General features: G+C 40.6%; 2 protein-coding genes across 3 annotated transcripts in view; one reads left to right on the top strand and one right to left on the bottom strand.

Moving 5' to 3' along the window:
- The window catches only part of hook1 (hook microtubule-tethering protein 1), a 38663-nt gene extending 26821 nt beyond the window's left edge, over positions 1 to 11842 (top strand). Inside the window, exons 16-23 of one of the 2 annotated variants that reach the window (XR_004563164.1) lie at positions 3668 to 3755; positions 3975 to 4006; positions 4098 to 4180; positions 4555 to 4655; positions 4750 to 4851; positions 6112 to 6180; positions 10222 to 10517; positions 10551 to 11842. Coding sequence is in view for 1 of the 2 variants with exons in the window: in XM_034180380.1 (XP_034036271.1) it covers positions 3668 to 3755; positions 3975 to 4006; positions 4098 to 4180; positions 4555 to 4655; positions 4750 to 4851; positions 6112 to 6180; positions 10222 to 10377 (631 nt within the window). In the remaining variant the exon portion in view is untranslated. Of the gene's footprint in view, positions 1 to 3667; positions 3756 to 3974; positions 4007 to 4097; positions 4181 to 4554; positions 4656 to 4749; positions 4852 to 6111; positions 6181 to 10221 lie in introns of both variants that reach the window. The other variant, XM_034180380.1, reaches the window with a different exon arrangement.
- A 3949-nt stretch (positions 11843 to 15791) lies between these two features.
- LOC117519076 (cytochrome P450 2J2-like) lies at positions 15792 to 23935 on the bottom strand. The gene is made up of 9 exons (XM_034180379.1): positions 23720 to 23935; positions 23266 to 23431; positions 23038 to 23190; positions 22798 to 22958; positions 19926 to 20099; positions 18196 to 18337; positions 17718 to 17905; positions 16309 to 16450; positions 15792 to 16113 (listed from the first exon to the last, which is right to left on the bottom strand). The coding sequence occupies exons 1-9, from the start codon at positions 23909 to 23911 to the stop codon at positions 15938 to 15940; spliced, it is 1494 nt and encodes a 497-aa protein (XP_034036270.1). The 5' UTR covers positions 23912 to 23935; the 3' UTR covers positions 15792 to 15937.
- Between the last annotated feature and the right edge of the window lie 2778 nt (positions 23936 to 26713).

Genomic DNA, 26713 nt, shown 5'->3' with positions numbered 1-26713 from the left:
GTTAGCTAGCTTTTAGCTTGTCCAAGGTCTGTGTCCCAAGAATGTTCCCTGTAAATTTCAAGAGCCTGGCAGTCATAGGACTGGACAGACGGACGGACAAAAAGCCTTTGCAGTACTCGATGGCCATATTTGATGGCCATCGGCTCAGCAAGGACTACAAGGAAGACAGTCTTGTCATTGTTTACCATGACAGTGTTCTGTTCATATTATTAAACTGACTGTGATAACTGTAATTGACAAATTTACTATTTTAATCCATCTTTTGTATCCTTCTCGGTTTTTCTTCTCTATGGGAAAATTGTGTAAAGCAAAGAGCATGTGCATTCAGGATCTTTGTTCTCACAATAATGAATATCACATCGGCTTTTCCAGCACCTTTCAAATCTATAAAAACCATTAGCACAGTCAAGAATAGCACAGTGTGCACCTTATATGTTTACACTTCACCTGGACTTAACACTTACATCAGGTTTAAACCAGGTTGAACGTACCCATCTGCCGGAACATGCATAACCACGTTACCAGGGTTTGGTTGATATTTGGTAGCCAAACGAGAGTGAGGCTCAGAGAACGAGCGTGCGCAGTCATGATGTGTACTTGGCTGAAAGATGCAGTCCTCAGTGTACTCCGTTAGTAAATCAGTATGCTCGCTATGGTATTTATGTACGTTTTAGCACACACAAAACTGCAGCAAATTTAAGTCGAGGTCTGTACTTATTATTATTGACCGAGCAAGCGAGGTTAATAATTTGTTTAATATATGCGCAAACTTACTGTATTACCCCAATATACTGCTGACGGTGTAGGGGTCATTTGCTTTCTTCACTTCCATGAAGAACTTGCTAGGTTGTTAGCTGGTAAGCTTCCAATTTGTGTGTTTCTTTCGATGCTGTTTAGATATTTATGGAGTACGTTCATGTCGGACTGGATTTTTCTACTCATGTTTTAGCTTCCTGGTTTGTGACGAAAAACACATTGTGGACCACTTGTCATGGTAACCAGTAGAGGTGCACCGATCAGGATTTTTTTAGGCCGATCACCGAAATTTTGATCGGCCGATACCGATCAAGGCCGATACCGATCAAGTACATATTTGGATCATGCCCAAAATAATAATAAATTAATATATAAACAAAAATAAATTTAAGAAATATTACAATTTTAAAACAAATGCACCCGAACATGATGACAGCTGCAAATGCGTAATGCTAACTTTTAACACTGAAAATGCCATAGACATGCTAATGCGTTAGCATCACTGCCGTTTTTAAGTTATAAAATACATCTATCAACTGTTTCAGAAGACCATAACAGGTCGATTTAACATAGAAAAGGTAAATAATACTCACAGACGTATGCTCTTTAGGGTTTTAGCGGGGGAAAATTAAGCGAAAGAAAGTATAAATGAAGCAAAAGGCTCGAAGCATTGCTTCAATCTGCGAACCACTGGTTCAATTGGTTCAAGGTTCAGAGCAAAGCCGCGCTGCAGAAAAGTTGATCACGGACCCGCTGCAGGGTCTGTAATCAATGTAGAGAAATTATCATTTTCCTGACAAACACACCAAGCGCTCCCTGCGCTACTGCCTGCACTGTTGTGATCGGTCCTTTTGATCGGCGCATTTTGCCGATCACTGATCAAACCGATCAAGGCGTGATCGGCCGATAATGATCGGTGGCCAATCAATCGGTGCACCTCTAGTAACCAGTCCGATATAGGAAAATATTTGACCGGTAATCAGGCATTCAGAACATAAGTAGCGTTGCGGCTATATATTATACAAATAATGAATGTTTATGAGTGCAATGGTACAACTCTTGAAATGAAATATTTGTTACATTGAAGGAATGTAAAAACATTTTATTAATTTATAAACAACAGAAAAGGGACTTACATTTTGGTGTTCCACTGGTGCTTAACAGTCCAACGTGAACTTTAAATTGGAGCCCAAAATAACTATGATGTAGTCAGTGATGTCATGCACTAACTTCATGTACTTCCAAAAAAAAAAAAAAAACTGTAGTGTCCAGCTAAAAATCATGTCAGAAACTTGTCCAGCTCTTCATTGCTCCAGACAGCTTACAGCGTAGTGGATTTGTTTTTTATGTTAGAAGAATAAGCAGCATCAGTTAGCTCCTTCAAATCGTCGTCCGCCAGGAAAACAAACTCTGCCATGTTCAGCCAAACGCCGCCCCCGTTAGTGTGAGCACGCGCGGTGGATGGGGCGTGCAATAGCACATTTCATATAGCACTAAAATTGCATGCTAAAAACAAACAGTTGCACGGTCAATGAAACACAATGGCAAATGGTACAAATAATCCATGTCACATGACATATAAACCACCAATCAAATGACAAGGATCCACTCAGCTGTTATATAATCTGTGTTACTGAACTGTGTGAGTGAGCGCTGCAAATACAACCCCTGGCAAAAATTATGGAATCACCAGCCTCGGAGGATGTTCATTCAGTTGTTTAATTTTGTAGAAAAAAAGCAGATCACAGACATGACACAAAACTAAAGTCATTTCAAATGGCAACATTCTGGCTTTTAAGAAACACTATAAGAAATCAGGAAAAAAATTTGTGGCAGTCAGTAACGGTTATTTTTTTAGACCAAGCAGAGGGAAAAAAATATGGACTCACTCAATTCTGAGGAATAAATTATGGAATCACCATGTAAATTTTCATCCCCAAAACTAACACCTGCATCAAATCAGATCTGCTCGTTAGTCTGCATCTAAAAAGGAGTGATCACACCTTGGAGAGCTGTTGCACCAAGTGGACTGACATGAAACATGGCTCCAACACGAGAGATGTCAATTGAAACAAAGGAGAGGATTATCAAACTCTTTAAAAGAGGGTAAATCATCACGCAGTGTTGCAAAAGATGTTGGTTGTTCAGTCAGCTGTGTCTAAACTCTGGACCAAATACAAACAACATGGGAAGGTTGTTAAAGGCAAACATACTGGTAGACCAAGGAAGACATCAAAGCATCAAGACAGAAAATTTAAAGCAATATGTCTCAAAAATCAAAAGTGCACAACAAAACAAATGAGGAACGAATGGGAGGAAACTGGAGTCAACGTCTGTGACCGAACTGTAAGAAACCGCCTAAAGGAAATGGGATTTACATACAGAAAAGCTAAACGAAAGCCATCATTAACACCTAAACAGAAAAAAACAAGGTTACAATGGGCGAAGGAAAAGCAATCGTGGACTGTGGATGACTGGATGAGTCATATTCAGTGATGAATCTCGAATCTGCATTGGGCAAGGTGATGATGCTGGAACTTTTGTTTGGTGAATGAACTGTGTGAACTGAATGAACATCCTCCGAGGCCAGTGATTCCATAATTTTTGCCAGGGGTTGTAAGAAAATAGTCTTTCCAGTTTATTTTGTAATGAAGAGTGGAACCAATAAGGCTGTTACAATGAAAGAATGAATTTCATTTTGAACATTTAAGTGCAATTTTACAGAAATAGAAAAATTCAAGTAAACAAGGCACATCCAAAATTGCTGTACTGAAGTATTTTTACTTCGTTCCATTACAACACTGAATAAACTTGTAAACATGTTTGCTTGATAATTCACCAAAGTCCCTGTAAGCGCTTTAGACCTGGATTTGTTTTCTTCATGTAGTATGTTAATTTTTTCTGATTGCAGATTAAGTCTGGAGAGGATTAGAGTTCTGCAGCAGCAGGTTGAGGACCTCCAGAAGGCTCTTCAAAGTCAGGCTGCCAAACCTGATGATGTGAGTGTGACACTGTGGCAGTAAACACTGACATCAGCTACACTGGAAATATTCAACAAAGTTAATTATATTAAACTGGATGGATGGTGAGCTGATGGAATTTCAGTGAAGTGTCTCATAACTATCTTTTTTTTTTTTTTTTTTTAAATGAATTATATTCATTTTGAAGGTTATGTGACTGCACACATGTTGAGTTTTTCAAATATCTTTTGCTTTCAGTCAAACCTAAAGAGGAAACTTGATGCACATATGTAAGTGTGAATCCTTCTGCATACTTTGAGTCACAGGAAGAGTTTCTCTGTTCTCCAGTAGAAGGAGCTGAAGGAGCATTTGTTTCCTCAGGGTCCAGCTGAACGAGGCTCAGGATGAAATCATGAGGAAGAAAGAGCTGCTGGAGGACCTTCAGCCTGACAACACTCAGACTGGTACAAGCCAGCTCAGTAATCAGTATTCCAACTAATCATTACACTTGTACACTTTTTTTTTTGTACAGTGATGAAATGTTTATGGATTTTTCTGGGCCTTGGGTGGACCAATATTGCAGTATTTTTCACCATTTTTAGCTTGACATATCAAATCTGAGTTGTTTTTCTTTAAAACATCCTGTTGTTAGTTTAAAAACATCCCGTTGATGATAAAATGTCTGTTTGGTTATCCAAAACCTGATAGCCTGGTAGTTTTCTAAACTTCCATCATACTAACTGAGATTTCCTTTTCCATGCATCAACCAACAAAGCAATGTCAGTATTATGTCAACATTTATTTATAACATTTATTTATTTATTTTTCTATCCAAAAGCATTGAAGGTGGATGAGCTAATGGCAGCACTGAAAAAGAAGGATGATGACATGAGGGCCATGGAGGAGAGATATAAAATGTATTTGGAGAAGGCTCGCAATGTGAGAGTCTTCTGTTGTCCACATTTTTGTACTTTGTTCCCCGACATATGATAAATATCTATTCATATGGTAATTTTTGTTAACCTGTTTTTAGGTGATTCGAGCTTTGGATCCTAAACTGAATCCAGCCACAGCAGAGATTCAGGCTCTGAGGAACCAACTGGCTGACCGGGACAAGCAGATTCTCAGTCTGGAGGTAAATCTGTTTGTCGTCGTTGATTCTTGGTTATTTGCCTTCACTCTTATCCTGTCCACAGTCATGCTCACAAGTGATAGGTTGATTTCTGGTAAACCTAGATTAGGTTAGTTACCTCCGCCAGCGAAGTTGGGCAGAGGTTATGTTTTCACTCCTCTTTGTTACTTAGTTTCTTTTTCAGCAGCCTGTAACCCACAATTTTTCATATGTTGTTATGAAATTTTTACAGAGGATTCATATCCTGATAGGCAAGAGCCTATTCAATTTTCAAGGTGAAAGTTAGGGGAAAAATCCCTATCCTTTAACATAAAATAAATGTTCGAAAATTCATAACTGTCAAAAAGATCAAAGTTCTTTCATAGTTGAGATTGTTATGTAGGATAATATTCTTCACCGACTGAGTTTGATCTGGATCTCATCCGGATTACAGATTTTGTGGCCATTTAAATTTAACATTGAAAACCCCATTTAATGTGTATTATTTACATTATATCTTACTAAATTGTGCCCCAATCACTCTCATATTTGAAAGTGAAGTGCAGACTGGCACTCACTATCACCTGACAAAGTTTGATCTGGATCTGATCCAGATTGCTGATTTTGTGGACATTTGAATTTAATATTAAAAAGCCCATTTAGTGTACATTTTTCATTATATTTCAATCAAAGTGCCTCAATCACTCTAATTTTTCTGTTATGGATTTACCTACACCAGCAAAATTGGGTGGAGGTTCCAATTTTTTGTCTCTGTTTTCCAGTTATCAGTAAGAAACTATGTGCCAAAAAGCAATGACAAATTGTGCATAGCGTAACCAGTGATCTGTGAAAATTACCTGGAGAAGAATTCAGAAACTGAGAAAGTTGGAAAAAAAAAACACCTGGCAACACCACAAAAAAAAAAAAAAACACTTTGATTTAAGTGCATGAACTAAATACATACTCCTGACATTTGGTCACATCTAATTTAGCTTATGAAAAGCCACTTCTAACAGGACTTTGACCTTGAATTTTTTTTTCCAATGTAAAATTTTGTGGAATTGGAAACTAGTGCGGTGCTATAGTTAGAATTTGTGGTTCTGAGAAAGTTAAGAGATTTTGGTGACAATCCAGATGCAGTTATTGGATTTTTTTTTCTGTCTCTTTTGTACCCACCTCTGGCAGGATGTTTTATTTATTTATTTTTTACAGAAAATTGAGCTTTACAGCACTTGGTTCATTTGACAAACAGTTCACATTTGTTGGTTCCATTTTGTCTCCTAGCGTCAGTGTGAACAGGCCAGGCTGAGGGAGTATGAGGAGAAGCTGATTGTCACAGCATGGTATAATAAGGTAGGATGAACATTTTCCACAGCTGTCGATCACATTTGTAAAACTGCATTGCAGTAGCATTGCTGTCTGAGGTCCACAAACCTGGAAGTGGTACAGTCTTGGTAGGTGGACATGCCTACTGTTGGTCTGGTCCTGCCACTGCTCAACATACCTGTGGTCCAAGTCCTTTTAAAGATGTCAAATACAGTGAGGGAAAATAAGTATTTGAACACCCTGCGATTTTGCAAGTTCTCCCACTTAGAAATCATGGAGGGGTCTGAAATTTTCATCTTAGGTGCATGTCCACTGTGAGAGACATAATCTAAAAAAAAAAAATCCAGAAATCACAATGTATGATTTTTTTTTTTTTTTATAATTTATTTCTCTGTTACTGCTGCGAATAAGTATTTGAACATGTGAAAATCAATGTTAATATTTGGCACAGTAGCCTTTGTTTGCAATTACAGATTACAAACGTTTCCTGTAGTTTTTCACCAGGTTTGCACACACTGCAGCAGGGATTTTGGTCCACTCCTCCATACAGATCTTCTCTAGATTTTTCAGGTTTGGAGTTTCATCTCCCTCCAAAGACTTTCTATTGAGTTCAGGTCTGGAGACTGCCCAGGCCACTCCAAGACCTTGAAATGCTCTTCTTACGGAGCCCCTCCTTAGTTGCCCTGGCTGTGTGTTTGGGGTCATTGTCATGCTGGAAGACCCAGCTATGACCCATCTTCAATGCTCTTACTGAGGGAAGGAGGTTGTTTGCCAAAATCTCGCAATGCATGACCCCATCCATCCTCCCTTCAATACGGTGCAGTCGTCCTGTCCCCTTTGCAGAAGAGCACCCACAGAGTATGATGTTTCCACCCCCATGCTTCACGGTTGGGATGGTTTTCTTGGGGTTGTTCTCATCCTCTAAACATGGTAAGTGGAGTTGATTCCAAAAAGCTCTATTCTGGTCTCATCTGACCACATGACCTTCTCCCATGCCTCCTCTGGATCATCCAGATGGTCACTGGTGAACTTCAAACGGGCCTGGACATGTGCTGGCTTGATCAGGGGGGCCTTGCTGCCCTGCAGGATTTTGTGACTGTGGTCCCAGCTCTCTTCAGGTCATTGACCAGGTCCTCCTGTGTAATTCTGAGCTTTCTCACAATCATCCTTACCCCACAAAGTGAGATCTTGCATGGAATCCCAGACCGAGGGAGATTGACAGTCATCTTGTGTTTCTTCCACTTTCTAATAAATAATCATAACATTTGTTGTCTTCTACCAAGCTGCTTCCCTGTTGTCCTGTAGTCCATCCCAGCCTTGTGCAGGTCTACAGTTTTGTCCCTGGTGTCCTTAGACAGCTCTTTGGTCTTGGCTATGGTGGACAGGTTGGAGTGTGATTGAGAGTGTGTGAATAGGTGTCTTTTATACAGGTAACAAGTTCAAACAGGTGCAATTAATACAGGTAAAGAGTGCAGAATAAGAGGGCTTCTTAAAGAAAAATTAACAGGTCTGTGAGAGCCAGAATTCTTGCTGGTTGATAGGTGTTCCAATACTTATTTGCAGCAGTAACATACAAATAAATTATTAAAAAAAAATCATACATTGTGATTTCTGGATTTTTTTTTTTTTTTTTTTTTTTTTTTTTTAAGATTATGTCTCTCACAGTGGACATGCACCTAAGATGAAAATTTCAGACCCCTCCATGATTTCTAAGTACTATCTTGCAAAACCGCAGGGTGTTCACATACTTATTTTCCTCACTGTATCATCCCTATCAGTAAGCATGTTACTAGGCACAGATTTGGGCTCTCTTTGAGGATCTTGTTTGTTGTCAGAGTCCTCTCCAGTAACGATACCTGATATCTTAGCGAGGGGAAACATTTGACTTTCACCTTGATTGATTGACGACTGTCCCAGAGGTGACACTCCTGTGGCTGTTAGTGAGTTCAATTCAAACATCGTACTGCTGGGGCGAGTTCACCAGGACTGTCAGTCTCCACAGATCTGGCGACAATTGCTCAGTGTTCCTTTCTGTGGTGAAAATTGATCAATGCTCCTTTTACTATGATCTGCTGGATCCTGCCACCAGAATCTAGAGTGGCCAGCCTAAGGGACACCTGTGCAATAATCATGCTGTCTAATCAGCATCTTAATGCCACACCTGTGAGATGGATTATCTCGGCAAAGGTGAAGAGCTCACTAACACAGATTTGTGAACAATATTTGAGAGAAATAGGTATTTTGTGTACATAGAAAATGTTTTAGATCTTTGAGTTCAGATCATGAAAAATGGGAGCAAAAACAAAAGTGTTGCGTAGAGTTTATACTTTTGTTCAATGTATATCAATTACTGTGTGCTAGGTCATATCACACAGCACAATGCCACAGATGTCGCAAGATTTGAGGGAGCGTGCAGTTGGCATACTGACAGCAGGAATGTCAACCAGAGCTGTTGCTCGTGTATTGAATGTTCATGTCTCTACCATAAGCCGTCTCCAAAGGCGTTTCAGAGAATTTGGCAGTACATCCAACCAGCCTCACAACCGCAGACCACGTGTAACCACACCAGCCCAGGACCTCCACATCCAGCATGTTCACCTCCAAGATCGTCTGAGACCAGCCAGTCGGACAGCTGCTGAAACAGTCGGTTTGCATAACCAAAGAATTTCTGCACAAACTGTCAGAAACCGTCTCAGGGAAGCTCATCTGCATGCTCGTCGTCCTCATCGGGGTCTCGACCTGACTCCAGTTCGTCGTCGTAACCGACTTGAGTGGGCAAATGCTCACATTCGCTGGTGTTTGGCACGCTGGAGAGGTGTTCTCTTCATGGATGATGCGAAGGAGATGTGTTGCACTGCATGAGGCAAATGGTGGTCACACCAGATACTGACTGGTATCCCCCCCCAATAAAACAAAACTGCACCTTTCAGAGTGGCCTTTTATTGTGGGCAGTCTAAGGCACACCTGTGCACTAATCATGGTGTCTAATCAGCATCTTGATATGGCACACCTGTGAGGTGGGATGGATTATCTCAGCAAAGGAGAAGTGCTCACTATCACAGATTTCGACTGGTTTGTGAACAATATTTGAGGGAAATGGTGATATTGTGTATGTGGAAAAAGTTTTAGATCTTTGAGTTCATCTCATACAAAATGGGAGCAAAACCAAAAGTGTTGCGTTTATATTTTTGTTGAGTATATATGTTATTTGTTGATTAATTTGCTTATTTATCTCTTGTGTATATGAATGTCATCACTGCCAAAACAATATTTTACTTATGTAGTTGGTGAATAAATTCAGCAACAAATTCATTCATCTGCATTGTCTCAGTTCACCCAGCTGTAAAAGGGTTCCCACCTTGGCAGAGGAAATAACCTGTTGGGCTGGCATCCCATCCAGGAGGAGTTGTCGACTTAATGTCATGGAATTTGGAGATAAATACTGGCCCAGTGGGCTTCATGGTCTCTATATGATTTACGGTACAGTTGAGGAGAATGAAGAACCGTCTTGTGGGACCTGTTGCTTCCATTCTTACTGTGTGATTGTCTTTAACGAGTGGCCTAATGCTATGAATTGGTACTGGGTCTCTCCAAAGAGTCCTTGAGCACTGTAGAAATGACTTTGTGTTAAGTGAGAGGTTACTGCCATCTGGTGTGTTTTCTCTGAGCATGGTGCAGTTCACAGGTGCTTCAGTACTGAACTGTCCAGCAGGTGGAAAAGGTGAAGGTGACATTTAGATTTCTCCTGGCTGAGGCAGATGAATGACTGCTTCCTGGAGGTGGGGTTGGAATTCAGTTGAATGTATTCATGCAGCTCTAAATCACAACAAAGTCACCCCAAAGCACTTCACATGGGTAAGGTCTGACTTTACCCTCTCTCTGGGTGGTTGCCAGTCAACGTCCAGGGTGGTTCTGTAGTGTGATGGATGTAGTGACAGGAAGCACCAACACATGCTCCCAGACCTGACCTGTCATCTTGTTTTTAGTTATCATTTAAAAAAAAAGTCCATGAAGAACAGCAGTAGAATGAAGTCTGATGTGGAAAAAATGTCATTTTTCTCTTCTCAGAGTGTCAACTTTCAGAAGTTGGCCATTGAATCACGTCTCGGTGGCCGCGCTTCAATGCTGTCTCCTGGTCAGTCCTTCCTCGCCCAGCAGCGACTAGTCTCGAATGCACCACGCCGGGCCCTGTCCATCAACATGCCTGCTGCTACCACAAAGTAGAACTTTTCACAGAGTCAGACGTCTCACCTTATTCACTTAAGGGGAAACTGTGCCCTCAGTGTCCTCACATCCTAAGACAATTCAACACTTAAGTGACCTTAAACACATCTCCTTTTGGTGTGGGAGGGGACAAAGATGAGGTGATTTGACACAGTCTCACGATCCACTGTAAGATACACTACACTCAGGCTGAACCTCATAGAGAACATTGACGTGTAGCCTGCATTCACCTCACTAGCTAAAGCAGCTGACAGCATTCAAGCAATGAGAATGTATTTTTCTTCTGTACTTTGTGTTTGGGCTTCACAAAAGTTCAGACTTGACAGAATATCTGTTTAAGTTAGCCTTTGTTATTATTTTCTGTAATCCTTGGAAAAAAAAGTTAGAAATGAGAGAAGACATGTTCAGCGTCTGGCAATTTTATGACTTTTCCATAAGGAGATTGTGTTTTCAGTGCTGTTTGTCTGTTAGCAGGCTTAAGCAAAAACTACTGACGTTTGTGGAAGGGTGGAGTATGGAGGCCAAGGAGGAATCCATTAACTAGTGGAGTGGATCTGATTAAGCGGGCAGCTCCAGCATTGTTTTCTTTCTGTCTTTAGCATTGCGAGATGGAATGAATCATTTGTTTTAGATTGCTATAAAGATCCAAATTTTATGGATCAAAATATGAAATGGGGTGGGTGGGGGGGTGAATTTATATTGGGTGCGCGTAAGATAACAAATTTGGGTCGATACCGCCAACTCTTTCCGCATTCTGTTAGCATGCAAACGTAGGTATTTATTTCTGATGGTGTAAGCAAAGTCATTAAACATCTTGCCCAGTTTGTCTTACACTCACCTGATATGTGAGGAAGCCAGCTTGAAAATATATTTTTCACCCCCCTCAGATTTTTTTTTTTCTTTTTAGAACCTGTGATTAAGGTCTATACTTAGGTCTTGGTGAAGTCATGTGCTCTTGGAGCAGGTCTTCTTCACAATGAAGCCAAGAGCATGAATGTGACTTTTAAAATGGTTACATGAATGCTAATGCTAACTAAATGTACTTTAATATATTTAATTATACAATCATGCTATGCACTGAAGGGTGTACTACACCAATTAGCATTTGAATAATAAGAAAAATATACCTTTTTTAAATGTCATTTCAAAGTCAGAATGGTTATAATTGATGCTGGTTGCCATCATTTGTTGAGTAACAATCATTAAAACAAAACCCTCCTCTTGAAGTGTTTGAACCCACCCCGTGAGGCTGTGAATATTCTGTAAATCATAATAGTGGATGATCCTCTGATCTGCAGCAGCAACAAATCATAGAGCAGAAATTCAGGTTTATTGTATTTATTGTTTCTATAGTGTCTGTTCTGACTTATGTACTGGCAGCATGCTGTAAATCAGGCAAAGCCTGGATAGTCAAATATTCTGAAAATGTTATTTAAAGGTAACTAATAAAGAGTAGCCAGAAGCAGTGCAGCTACAATGTAAATGCGATTTTAACACCAGCATGAACAAGGTTTATAAATTGTATAGTACCCACAAATGATAAAGCCAGAATTTGTCTCTGTATTTGATATTGTACTACATCATGGACTTGGTTTTTGGGTATGCATTCCATTATTGTGCTCCAGATGAAGTTCTGCGTGATTGTTACTTAAAAAAAAGCAGATTTTTAATTTTTTTTCTGTTGTCGGTAACTGGCTCTTGAAACCTTTGGTGTCTTTACATCAGTGGTGGGCACAGTTCCGCTAACCACTAATTAGCGAAGCTAACTTTTTTTGTTAGCAGATTAGCTTTTCAGCTAACTTCAAAAACCAGCAGCAGGCTGATTTATTTTCCGCTAAATTTAGTTCTGCTAAGGTTTTTTTTTGCTGGCATAGTTAGTAAAGGCGAACGGTCAAAAACATTTGTAAACCGTAAAATCATACATGTTGGTTCCTGTTTGCTATGTGTTTGACAGCAGTCAGGTAGCTATGAGGAACTGAGCTCAAATCTACCCCAACAGAAGGAGCCTGGTTGTCAGGCTGCTACCAAAAAAAGTCATTTACATTCAACATACAGTGTCCCAGACGTGTGGCTGAAGTCATGAAAAGCAAAGCAGGTTTGACTTATGGTTTCGATTTTTAAACCAAATTAATCCGGATAGTTTATCTACATTAACGTCAACTCTGTCATGTTTACAAAGTGAAAATATAACACATCTTTTAATTTTAAAATAATGCACTAATTCTGAAGGTTTGAACATTAACACACACAGATGCCAAAAAGCATTATGGCAAAATGAGCCTCCGCTCATCACTTAAGCTCAAAACTGGCTTGTCAGTAGCTGATAGCGTACCAGAGTCAATACTGAAAATTAGAGGTTAGCTCTAGCTTCCGCTAAATTTTTTAGTGGTTTATCGGTTTAGCGTAACTTTTCAGTTAGCGGATTAGCAGTTATCAAAGCTAACTTCTTTGTTAACTGTGCCCACCACTGCTTTACATTATACTCTGAAGACATATGGTGACTAATTGCTTGGCACCAACATGAGTGGCATTATGAGGGTTTGTCATTTTGTGATCTATAACTGCATGTGAAAGTGCTTTAATTTTCTTATGCTGTGGATAGTTTTCTCAACTTGCTTTCATTTCTATAGCATTTCCATTTGTTATGTACAGTCAGGTAGCACAGATGGTATCGGTGTAAGGGAAGACAGAAATGCAATTCTTTTGGATAAAGTTAAGAATCTGAAATCATAAGGCCTTTGGCTTTCTTGATAAATGAATGATTTCTAACATTGACATCTGCATTGACATCAGTGTGGCATCTAGGAGGGGTTATTGCTGTTACTTTTTTGAGCGCTGATTTTAAACTTGGTGTGGTTTAAATCTACAGTTTCTGAAAATGATGTGTGTGTCTTAGAAATGAGTGGCTTCAGTTGAACTGGAGATTGAATGAAAAATCCAGTTACTACATTTCCTAGAACACTGGCTCTCATTTTCAGTTGACCAAAATAACCCCTTTAAAAGCAATTCTGAAGTTGATCTTATTTCACGTACAAAGTCTAGTTGAAATCAGCCAAAGGACGAGAGAGCATTTGACTTACAAATCAGCATGCTTTTGACCTTGACTCTAATGATGGGTCTCTAGCAAATTTGACCTCATTTGAGCAATTCTGGAGCCCACCTACATACACTACTCACATTTATTAAAGGAGCAGGTACAAATTTTAGGTTACATTATATAATTGCAAGTGAATGGCCATAACTGTACAAAGTGGAGCCTTGATCTTCGAACAGCTTTTTACCAACAAATCGGTTCAGGAACATTTATTTTTTTTTTTGAACGAAAAATGCATCAGTTTTTGAACAAAGTATCTGTTCATGAACGTTCGGCTTCCCGCAGAGATGTGCGTCAGTCACATTGCAGCCCTACGCTCTGTGAACATGCACACCCAACAGGATTTTGGATTACTCACGCAGGATTTTCCTTTTTTTGTTGTTGCCTGAAAACAAGCCATTATGGAGTCAAAGAAAAGAGGCAAAGGTGAAAAACCGAAGAGGAAAATTGTGAGAACCATACAGTAGTGTTCAGAATAATAGTAGTGCTATGTGACTAAAAAGATTAATCCAGGTTATCTCGAATCTGGAACATTTGTTTGGTGCCTTTCCAATGAGATTTATAAAGATGACTGCCTGAAGAGAACATGTAAATTTCCACAGTCATTGATGATATGGGGCTGCATGTCAGGTAAAGGCACTGGGGAGATGGCTGTCATTACGTCATCAATAACTGCACGTTTGTTGATATTTTGGACAATTGAAAGGATGTTTGGGGATGATGAAATCATTTTTCAAGATGATAATGCATCTTGCCATAGAGCAAAAACTGCAAAAACATTCCTTGCAAAAAGACACATAGGGTCAATGTCAATGAGCAGATCTGATTTGATGCATGTGTTAATTTGGGGGATGAAAATTTACAGGGTGATTCCATAATTTTTTCCTCAGAATTGAGTGATTCCATATTTTTTTTCCTCTGCTTGGTCTAAAAAAGTAACCGTTACTGACTGCCACAATCTTTTTTTCTTGATTTCTTATAGTGTTTCTGAAAACCAGAAAGTTGCCATTTGAAATGACTTTAGTTTTGTGTCATGTCTGTGATCTGCTTTTTTTCTACAAAATTAAACAACTGAATGAACATCCTCTGAGGCCGGTGATTCCATAATTTTTGCCAGGGGTTGTAGCATCTGATGTTGATGCTACAAACCATACACACGCACGCATGCACACAGAGGCCACTTGGCTGTATTAAAAAAAACATTTGTCTCAAAAGTTCATCAAAACCTCAGCATCACAGTGAAAGAATTAATGGAATTTGAAGTGTTGGATAGAAGTGTGACATCATCCATCTTCATCACTGGTGCCCCTCAGGGTTGTGTGCTCTCCCCACTGCCCTTCTCCCTCTATCCAAACAACTGCACCTCATTGCACCCCTCTGTTAAATTCCTGAAGTTTGCAGACTATTCCACCATCATTGGTCTCATCTAGGATGGTGATGAAACTGCATACAGACAGGAGGTGGAACAGTTGGTCTTCTGGTGTGGTCAGAACAATCTGGAGCTGAACCTGCTCAAGACTGTGGATATGATAGTAGACTTAAGGAGGAACTCACCATCATCAGGAAATTCAACCTGCCCCAGGAACAGCTCATTATCTTGTACACAACCATCATACAGTCTGTCCTGTGCATCTTCATCTCTGTTTGGTTTCCCTCTGCCTCCAAACATGACAGACACCGACTTCAGAAAACTGTCAGGTCTGCAGAAAAAAATCATGGGAGCCAGCCTGCCCTCCATCCAGGACTTATACCTGTCCAGGGCCAGAAAGCGAGCTGGTAACATCTCTGCACACCACTGACACCCTGGACACACACTGTTTAAACTCCTCCCCTCTGTTCAATGTTACAGACCTCTGTACGTCAGATCTACCAGACACGGGAGCAGTTTCTTTCCACAGACCTTCACCCTAATGAACTTAACCTTCCAAAAAAAAAAAAAAAACCTCACCAATTCATATACGTCATAACTTCAATCTGTTTGTCTTTCACACATTTTTTCCTCTTATTGCACATACGTGCTGTACAGAGAGTGCAGCTCAAACCAAAGTCAAATTCCTTGTATTCAGTGTATACCTGGAAAATAAAAGGTATTCTGATTCTGAAGAGCTCACTCCATCACAAGGCCTCAAAGGATGTTGATTCAGGAGGAAGTCATTGCTCCAAAATTTGGATAATTCTAAAACTTTGATCTTTGTCCCAATCAAACTTTTTTCACATACCATATTTGGAAATTGGATCAAGGACCTGGGAGGAGTAGGAAACAAACAGGCATTACTCCAACTCTAATATGATGTTCTAAATAGCGCAAAAAAAAATCAAACTACCAAACCAACAGTGTTATGACGTGGAAAGAGGCAACTGGTTTGATGGACCTTGTAGGGTTAGTTAGAATGGACTGAGAAGTAGTTACAGTGGCACCGTGATAGACGTGATTGTGTGTAAAGTCTGTCTGGATTGTTTAGTGTTTCAGCGTGTCTCAGCAAAGATCTTGTAGGGATGAGGTGCACGTGTTGCTCCGATGATTCCGTCTGTACGCAGCTGATCTCCAGCCAGGGTGGAAAAAGAAAACTTCTGTAGCAAACTAACAAAAAACAGGAACAGCTCCATTCTGGCCAGGCTTTCACCAAGACAGGCACGCCTTCCTAAGAAAAATAAGCACAAATGTAGAAGAAAGACAGCAATGAAAGTTTATTCTTTGTGACCATTTAATGCCATGATTTGACACATATTGTTCACGGAAACTGGGAATTTTGCCATGGCGAAATTCCCAATTTCTGTGAACAATATGTGTCAAATCACGGTATTAAATCGGTGTCTATACTTTTCAGTTAAATTACCTGCCGAGAAAGGTAAAAATGCATCTCTCTTCACAAAGTTTCCTTCTTCATCAAGAAAATGTCCTGGATTGAAACTATGTGGCGTCTCCCATTCGTTTTTGTCAAACAACACAGAGGTCAGGTTGGGCATCACAGATGTTCCCTGTACACACAATCAGACACATCCTAATACAGTGATGTTCAAACAGTTGGTTTACATTTCAATGACCACAAGTGTGGGCATCCCCTTGGCCCCCTCCAGCCACTGGTGTCCTCAACACACACTAGATCGTGCATAGAGAAACACACCACATGATCAAAATGTTGATGCTTTGGCTCCATCACAGGGTAAGTGATACTTCTCATCTTGATCTCTGTAAGTAAGTGCTCGTTACTGCAGCGGAATCCATGGATCTTCCGAAGAGACTTGGTAGTAAAAGCATCTAGTTGCCACCTTAGGTCACAAGATAGTGTCCAAGTCTCAAGAACACAGTAAGACGGGCAGCACCAGGAAACTAAAGATTTGGACTTTCATTCCCCTGCAGATATTGACATTGCCACACACCATGTCTCCATATGCTCTACCCAGGCACCTCTCAGTCTCAAAACGGTGAGGACCTAGAGACATTCGCCCTATTGACGTATCCCATAATCCCTTGCGTGCCAGAGAGTCGCTGCAGTCAATAACATATAGAGAATCAACACGATGACAGTTGTAAATTATTATACTACAAAAATGTAATTTTTTTATGCTTTTCGTCACGTTAATAAGAGACTGCTGCATGATACCCTGAAAACTTGCTAAAACAATTATAATCCGTGTCTGTTACGTTTAATCAGCGTGGAATTTAATAAGCGCAAACCGAATTTCAGACATATATATTAGTCTGGAACAAAGGGGACAAACAGTGTTGTAAAGAACAATAATCAAGACGTTAAAGAGCAAACTTCACTTTCCCCCAGAACGACATGATCAGGAAGTGATTGTAGCTCACAGCAGCTCCCACTGAAAATAACGGAGAGACAGCCTGTGATTCTCACATGTTTACATAAAACACACGCAATAACATCTAAAAACCCAGAGAATATATTCATGAGAGTTTTAGGCACAATATAAAAATAGTTTTATGTTGCGATGTTAATGGTGGTGTCTGTCTGCAGCGGTTAAAGTGCAGTGTGATCAGAGCATCTCAATGTAGTTTTCAATGTTACTGAGATCTCGCAGCGCTGCAAACTCTGAGGTTTTGTGGGATTTGAAACGTCAATAGGGTGAATACACATCACTGCCACAATTTTCTAATGGATTTTCTGAAGATGGAGAAAGGTACAATATTCATTTCAGCACCACAAGATAACGTTTCGCTCGTTTCTTTAAGTATCACAAAGTGCACTTTGGTGTTTGGTTTTAACTATACGTTGAGTAAACACACCTTGGGTATGATACATTTTCCCAGAGTTGTGTCTTTGGTGGCCACTCTGAGTCCGTTTAGAGGTACAACATTCCCCATCCTCTGGATTTCATGGATGACGGCGTTGGTGTAAGGCAGGCTGGGTTTGTCTGCCATTGTGGGCTGGCGGTTCTGTCCAATCACTCTGTCTATCTCTGTCTGGACTTTCCCTGGGTGAGAACGTAAAAACATTTATATTGCTCAGATTCATCTGCCTTCTTTGTAAACCAATCCAGTTTGAAAAGTGTAAAAAAAAATATAATAAATATATATATATATATATATATATATATATATATATATATATATATATATATATATATATATATATATATATATATTGTTTCATTGATACAGATGTGTGTGAATGAGTTGTCACACAGGAATAAATACACATCAAACAATTGTTTTACTTAATTTTTTTTGTATAAGTACATGTTAAAGGCAGTATCATTCTCACCCTGGATGTGAGGGTACTTGATGAGGTAGAGGAGGCCCCACTGCAGGGTCTTTGATGTGGTTTCACTTCCAGCCAACAGCAGATCCAAACAACACAGAACCAGGTTGGAGTCATCAAATCCCAGCTCAGGGTTTCTGTTGTACTGTCAGGCAGAATGAAGGGTGGCGAGTGGACAAACGGTAAGTTTACAAAATCTGACGGTTGGTGGTATCATAGCCACACCCACAATTATACATTTGTCAACTCCTACAGTCCACCTGATACAAATTGGGATGTGAATTAATCAGACTTTATTGAAATGGGTGTCATTATTAATCCTGATTATCGCTCATCCATTAATTTTATCTACCCGCTTACTCCAATTAAGGGCTCTGATTCTTTATTGATCCCCTTTTTGATTACTGATCAATCTTCTGTGTGGAAAAATGTAGGTCTACACAGGTTTTGTTATGAGATGCAGAGTTTGGCATCTCAATGCACACGTTTTTGCAACACTACCAGTAAAAACATGGCGCCATCAAAAAGAGAAGCTAATAACATCTGATGCATACAATTCCGATTGGTTGAGAAAATTTCAAACTGGTTCTTGACTGGAACCAGTTCTCGATTCCCATCCCTTAGTGCAAAACAGCACAGCCTAAAGGTGATTGCTGATGCAGCTTTCATTTTCACGTCCAGTGCTCACATTGTGTAAGCGTAATTCAAATGACTGCACTATAGACCATCAAAAACCTGATCTAAAGTTGAGTGCAGAGTTTTTCTGTTATTTACATGGTGCAATATTTCAGATGCACATAGGTGAGATCAGGCGGAGGTGTTGCTGAAGGAGGTGGTCAAATGTTTCACCCCGTGGAGCTGTAGTGGAAGACTGCTGCTCCTGAAAATGAGCCACTTGCATACATTAACATGTAAACAGATTTCTCACCAGAAAACCTTTCAATTCTGACTCCACCATTGAAATAGCAACGATCCTGATGCTGGCACACTTGTATCTTAAAGGGAATAAGAGATGACACTGTGACTGGTTTATTTAATGCAACACCCAAAACCCACCCAGTGGGCATTGCCCATGCTTCATTGGAAGAAAAAAAATGCAGCTCCTTTGTACCGAGTTATTTTAATCTTTTAAAGTGCATCAAGATACTTTGTTCCATAGAAGCATTCCACCTGCAGTGAGGCTGGCATTTAATTAAATTGAATTGATTTTATTTGTATAGGGCCAAATCACAACAAAGCTGCCCTTGTAAATAACATCTGTTGTCTTATACACCTTATTGCTCTTTTATTTTTATTTATTTCATTTTATTTTTTAATTTAACCATTGTTGCTACTGACTGGTTGTCACCAACGAAGTTTTGTTCTTTATTACAGTGAATTTATTTGCATAAATTATGAAGAAATGCAAACGGTACAAATTTTCCAAATTTTTATACTGAGAAGCCTAATTTACTTTTTGTATTTGAAATCAAATAAACAAATTAAAATGCGTAAAATACCAAGGGGGTGAATACTTTTGCAAGCCACTGTATCTGCCAATACTGAGCTACTTCATTCTGTGTTGTCATGATACATTTATATACAAATGCATACACTGAAGCATCTGTGCTGCCTTTGCTTGACTGCATCAAAGTTTTGAGCGAGTTTGAAATTTTGTTTTCACCCAAAAACATCCGCCGAACACAATGTAAGCCTCATACACTATGTGCTGTGTTCAAGTTATCAGGCCTTACTTTTTGCTTCATGAGGAAGGAGTCAATGTAATCTCGTGGATTGTCTAGATCCAGGTCCAATTTGTGTGTGTCAATCTCGTCTCTAATGAATGCCTGTAAGGTCTGGCAATGGCTGAAGATGGCGTTGTGAGGCCCTGGCAGGAGTTTCATTGGTACAGGAAATGCCTCATATAGCTGCTCAACACAGAAAACATTTCTTATGTCACCAGTAATGTTTGAAGCTTTTCGTGATATTTCAGTTCCTTCAAAACATGAAATGCATTCCTGCTGTAGGTCCTGCATCAAACAAATGTTTTATTATAATTTCTACAGCAGCACTTACAAAAGCTGTGACAGCATGCAGGGAGCATTGCATTTTCAGCATACATTAGATCCCCTGATCATAACACCTGTGACTCTGAGGTATCCAATTAATGATTTGAATATATATATAAAACCCCAATTCCAATGAAGTTGGGATGTTGTGTAAAATGCAAATAAAAACAATACAATGATTTGCAAATCCTCTTCAACCTATATTCTACTGAATACACCACAAAGACAAGATATTTAATGTTCAAACTGATAAAATTTGTTTTTGTGCAAATATTTGCTCAATTTGAAATGGATGCCTGCAACACGTTTCAAAAAAGCTGGGACAGTGGTATGTTTACCACTGTGTTACATCACCTTTCCTTCTAACAACACTCATTAAGCATTTGGGAACTGAGGACACTAATTGTGAGTGTCATGACTGGGTATAAAAGGAGCATCCCCAAAAGGCTCAGCCGTTCACAAGCAAAGATGGGGCCAGGATCACCATTTTGTGAACTGTGTGGAAAAAATAGTCCAACAGTTTAAGAACAATGTTTCTCAACGTTGAATTGCAAGGAATTTAGGGATTCCATCATCTACAGTCCATAATATAATCAGAAGATTCAGAGAATCTGGAGAACTTTCTACACGTAAGCGGCAAGGCCAAAAACCAACACTGAATGCCAGTGACCTTCAATCCCTCATGCAGCACTGCATTCAAAACCATCATCATTGTGTAAAGGAACCGTTGACAGTTAACACAGTTCATCGTTACATCTACAAGTGCAAGTTAAAACTCTACCATGCAAAGCGAAAGCCATACATCAACAACATCCAAAAATGCCGCCGCCTTCTCTGGGCCCGAGCTCATTTCAAAATGTGCAAATATTTGCTCATTTTGAAATGGATGCCTGCAACACATTTCAAAAAAGTTGGGACGGGGCAACAAAAGACTGGAGAAGTTGATGAATGCTCAAAGAACACCTAACTGGAAACAGGTGTCATGATTGGGTATAAAAGGAGCACCCCCAAAAGGCTCAGCCATTCACAAGCAAAGATGGGGCAAGGATCACCACTTTGTGAACAACTGTGTGAAAAAAAAATAGTCCAATAGTTTAAGAACAATGTTTCTCAACGTTCAATTGCAAGAAATTTAGGGATTCCATCATCTATTGTCATCACCATCGTCAGTTAACACAGTTTGTCACTACATCTACAAGTGCAAGTTAAAACTCTACCATGCAAAGTGAAAGACATACATCAACAACATCCAGAAATGCCACCACCTTCTCTGGGCCCGAGCTCATTTGAAATGGACAGACACAAAGTGGAAAAGTGTGCTGTGGTCTGATGAGTCCACATTTCAAATTGTTTTTGGAAATCATGGACGTCATGTCCTAGAGACAAAAGAGGAAAATGATCATCCAGATTGTTACCCGAGCAAAGTTCAAAAGCCAGCATCTGTGCTAGTATGGGGGTGTGTTAGTGCCCATGGCATGGACAACTTACACAACAGTGATGGCACCATCAGTACTGAAAGGTGCATCCAGATTTTGGAGCAACACATGCTGCCATCCAAGCAACGTCTTTTTCAGGGATGTCCCTGCTTATTTCAGCAAGACAATGCCAAGACACATTCTGCACGTGTGACAACAGTGTGGGTACTAGACTGGCCTGCCTGCAGTCCAGACCTGTCGCTCATTGAAAATGTGTGGCGCATTATGAAGCGCAAAATACGACAACAGAGACCCCGGACTGTTGAACAACTGAAGTCGTACATCAAGCAAGAATGGGAAAGAATTCCACCTACAAACCTTCAACAATTAGTGTCCTCAGTTCACAAACCCGGGCAGCACGGTGGCTTAGTGGTTACCACTGTTGCCTCACAGCTACAAGGTCATGGGTTCAATTCCTGCCTGTGGCTTTTCTGTGTGGAGTTTGCATGTTCTCCCCGTGTTTGCGTGGGTTTCCTCCGGGTGCTCCGGTTTCCTCCCGCGGGTTAGGTGAATTAGAATCTTTAAATTGACTGTAGGTGTGTCTGTGAATGTGTTTGTTTGTCTGTTTGTGGCCCTGTGACAGACTGGCATCCTGTCCTGGGTGTACTCCGCCTCACGCTCTATGATTGCTGGGATAGGCTCCAGCCCCCCATGACCCTTAATTGGACTAAGCAGTTGAAGATGAGTGAGTTCCCAAACACTTACTGAGTGTTGTTAGAAGGAAAGGTGATGTGACACAGTGGTAAACATACCACTGTCCCAGCTTTTTTGAAATGTGTTGCAGGCATCCATTTCAAAATGAGCAAATATTTGCACAAAAACAAAGTTTATCAGTTTGAACATTAATATCTTGTCTTTGTGGTGTATTCAATTGAGTATAGGTTGAAAAGGATTTAAAAATCATTGTATTCTGTTTTTATTTACATTTTACACAATGTCCCAACGTCATTGGAATTGGGGTTGTACTTATTTTATCCAGTTTTACAACTTTGTCAGTAATAATCAGTTTTTGTTCTATCTCAGACTTTTTCACAGTGATGTCTGAGTGGGTGGAGTCATGGCTGTGTGTGTGTCCGTCCTACTAGAGCCCATATGGAGCCTTCTAGGTAGGCCATCTGAATAAGACTCTGCAGCATGGCCTGGAAACGATGGTGCTCATAGTCAAAGCGCCGCCCAAACACAATCTGGCAGATGATGTTGGCCACGGCATTGTTTAAGAGCGGTACGGGGTCAAACAGCTCGCCTGAACAGAAAACACATCGTCAATCAACGGACAGTGTGTCTCCTTGTTTGATTCTGTCCTGAGTGTTGGTTTTACTGACCTTTCGCCTTCTCCATCGCCTCCTGCAGGTGTCGACTTTCTTCACAGATGTTCTGCTCCATGGAGCTCTTGGCCAGACCAAACGTGCGTACTGCTGCCATGGCGAATTGTCGATGTGTCCTCCACACCTTCCCATTACTGAAGAAAAGACCAGCTGAGAGACACAGACGCACGTCAGGGTTCAGGAGGTCATGCTGAGTTCTGATGGAGTGTATGTGTGTTAGATCACCTGAGTTTCCAGAGTAAAGTCTAGTTACCATGGGGCTGGACGGCCGGTCCACAAAGTTCTCAGCCTGCACCACTAAGGCTTCCTTCACCATCTTGTACCCAGACACAAACACGGTTTTGTCTCTTCCCAGATGGATGCAAAACACATTCCCATAAACGTCAGCGAGCTGTGAATGAAGAAGAATGAGCGCGCTGTTGTCCAACATGTGACTCTGATAGGACACAGGACAATATTTGCTTCACACAGTTGTTGCTCTACTTGTTTCCCAACGTGTTCAGTATGATGTTACAGAAATGTCATTTAAGACTCATATTTTAGAGAAGTTTTCATCTTAATAGGTAATAAAGAGCAGAAATGATGAGTGATGAGATGCTTTTCCATTCTTTTTTACAGTTATTCATTCAGACCTTTTTAGAAGCAGCACGTCTACAGAGTAATTCTACAGTCATCTTACCTTAGTTAGATAAATGTGAGGTTGTTTGGCATCGATGCTGAAGACATTTCCTAAAAAAGGGAGAGCCGGTGGTCCTGGAGGAAAGTGAGGTGGACAGTTTTTATTCAGACAGTACATCACGAGGAGAAGAACAAAAATAAAGAGCAGCACACTCTTTGAGTCAATTCCCTGAATCATGTCACGCATCCACATTGTGAAGTAGAGCTGGAGAGGAGAGGAACGTCTCCACTTTCCTCCTCAGGGGCGAAGCTGCTGTTTTGCTGACTGACAGCTTATGTAGGTGGAACAGCCTGAACACGTCACACAGCCCTCTGTGAGGGATGGAAGGAAGGAAGAAAAGAAAAATGATGTAAGAAAGAAAGAACGAAAGGCATTAGAGGGCTGATGTGTACCCGGCACACTCGACACACCATGATATAAATGTACAAGTACAACTATACGTGTAATGGTGATTTAGACTGTGTGACTTCATTATGAAGTAATTTGTACCAATTGTATCAATTAGGGAATAACCCCTTGTTTCTGATGATTTGCGGATGTTCATGCTGGTTATACGGTCGCAAATAGAGCTTTAACTGACAACGCGTTATTTGTGACTGTATAACTAAAATGAATGTCCGCAAATCATCAGGCACAAGGGGGTTTTTCCCATTGTAATTCAATTCCATCATTTGCAGGACCCAAGGGAGGTGCCAGGGCAACCACAAGATGGGGAGGCGGCGGGCAGTCCCAGAGGAACACTGGAAGCCCAGGGGAAGAACAAACCAACAGAGGGGACAGGGGGCCAGGCAGCCAGAGAAGGATGAGCCACCCCGCTGGCAGTCCCCCAACCAGGGAAGGCGTGAGGTGAGACCTAAGAGCAGCAGGGGCATCCGAGGAGTCAGAGGGAGACAAGCAGGCCCCACAAAAGTGCTCTTGACCTCAGATTGAGGTGATGGTTCATCTTTCACCAGGACAATGACCCTAAACACACAGCCAAGATATCAAAGGAGTGGCTTCAGGACAACTCTGTGAATGTCCTTGAGTGGTCCGGCCAGAACCCAGACCTGAATCTAATTGAACATCTCTGGAGAGATCTGAAAATGGCTGAGTACCAACGCTCCCCATCCAACCTGATGAAGCTTGAGAGGTGCTGCAAAGAGGAAAGATAGGTGCACTAAGCTTGTGGCATCATATTCAAGAAGACTTGAGGCTGTAATTGCTGCATCAACAAAGTATTGAGCAAAGGGTGTGAATACTTTTGTATATGTGATTTCTTAGTTTTTTTAAATTTTAATAAATTTGCAAAAATTTCAAAAAAAAAAACTTTTTTAATGTTGTCATTATGGGGTGTTGTGAGTAGAAATTTGAGGGAAAAATGAATTTACTACATTTTAGAAGAAGGCTGTAACATAGCAAAATGCAAAAAAAAAAAAAAAGAGTTAACCACTTTCCAGATGCACAGTAAGCTTACCTCTCTAAATAGGTGGCTGGCAAACTGGCCCTCTTTCTGGTCTCGCTGTGGCTTGCTGATGCTGAACAGCCTTCACCGAATGGCACCGCCATCATATATAGAAATATAGAGGTTTAAAGGGATGACATTAGTAAATTACAGAGCAAGTGATTAGAGATGAGTCAAAAAGCAAAGCTCTCCATCTACTGGTCAGTCTTCATTCCTCCTCCTATGAGAGTTGGGTCATGAGAGAAAGAAGTAGATCATGGTTACAAGTGGCTGAAATGGGTTTCCTCAGGAGAATGGCTGGTGTCTCCTTTCGAGATATGGTGGGAAGCTCTGTCATTTGTGAGGAGCTCGAAGTAGAGCCGCTTCTCCCTAATGTTGAAAGAGGAGACTGCTGAGGTGGTTCAGGGATCTGCTAAGGATGCCGCCTGGGCATCTCTGTATAGGGAAGTGTTCGAGGCATGTCCAGCTGGCAGGAGACCCCGGGGAAGACCCAGGATTAGATGGAGCGATTATATCTCCACACTGCTCTCAGAACATCTTGATATCCTCCAGTCAGAGGTGGTTAATGTGGCCCTGGAAAGGGAAGTTTGAGGCTCCCTGCTGGAGCTGTTGCCCCCGCTTATCCCGGATAAGCGGTTGAAGATGTATGTATGTGATTAGAAATATTTCCAGGTCTACTCTTACTGCTGGTGTGGAATGCAGTGGCTTAGTGGGGAAACTCAGGCAGGACTACCACTATGGTGATATTAGGATTTTGACCTTTCTCCATAATGAGACGGTGTCCTGTACCTAGCCATCTATTCAAAAAGCAAAACCTTAGTGCCCATCATCACGCTTGATAGTTACATAAGTGGTCAAATTGCAAAACCAGACCTTGTAACACATCGGAAAACTGCAACAGTATCTCTCTTGGCATGTGCGTATCAGCCATTACAATTCTGTCACCATAAAATGAGTCACCTGACTCACATTAAGACAAATTCCTAGCTCAAACATATCATCGACGAAATTCAGGAAGTGACTTATTTCAGGCTTTATTAATATAAGGTGGCCCTGTGACAGACTGGCGCCCTGTCCAGGATGGATCCTGCCTCACGCCCTATAACTATTGGGATAGGCTCCAGCCCCCAGAGACCCATTGAAGATGAGTGTGAGTGTGTGTAATATTAGATCGCTGTCCTTGAAATCATTGCTCAGAAATGATCTTGTTTTGCAACATCATTTAGATATGACTGACTTGTGAAATGTGGTTAAATCCAGATGATTTTAAATGAAGCTTGTCCACCCACATACATCCATACTACTCAGGTGGCCCATGATACTAAATGATGAGGTGTTGTTTTAATCTATAAATCTGGTTTTAGTTTTATGGGTCATGGGGTGCTAAATATACCTTCTTTGAACATCTAATTCTCTGCCTTTCTCAGGCTGCTAGGAACAGTTGTGATCAGACTGACTGATTTCAGCGTTGTTATTTTCGCATTCCATACAGGCCACCTGTATGGAAGTAAATCTGTTCCATCAGAGTTTGAATTAGAATTTTTAAGGCTGAA

Source organism: Thalassophryne amazonica, chromosome 10 (assembly GCF_902500255.1).
Source record: "Thalassophryne amazonica chromosome 10, fThaAma1.1, whole genome shotgun sequence".
Lineage (NCBI taxonomy): Eukaryota > Metazoa > Chordata > Actinopteri > Batrachoidiformes > Batrachoididae > Thalassophryne > Thalassophryne amazonica.
The sequence above is the reverse complement of the archived record's forward strand: the minus strand, read 5'-3'. Positions and strand labels throughout refer to the sequence as shown.

What these genes read in the sequence shown, in the direction of transcription:
- LOC117519076 (XM_034180379.1), bottom strand. Translation starts at nt 23,911, where the DNA reads ATGTGGATGCGTGACATGATTCAGGGAATTGACTCAAAGAGTGTGCTG. An exon ending in CCTTCCTCATGAAGCAAAAA is followed by an intron (nt 18,338 to 19,925) that starts GTAAGGCCTGAT and finishes TCTGCCTGACAG; the next exon opens with TACAACAGAAACCCTGAGCT. An exon ending in ATTTTTACCTTTCTCGGCAG is followed by an intron (nt 16,114 to 16,308) that starts GTAATTTAACTG and finishes TATTTTTCTTAG; the next exon opens with GAAGGCGTGCCTGTCTTGGT.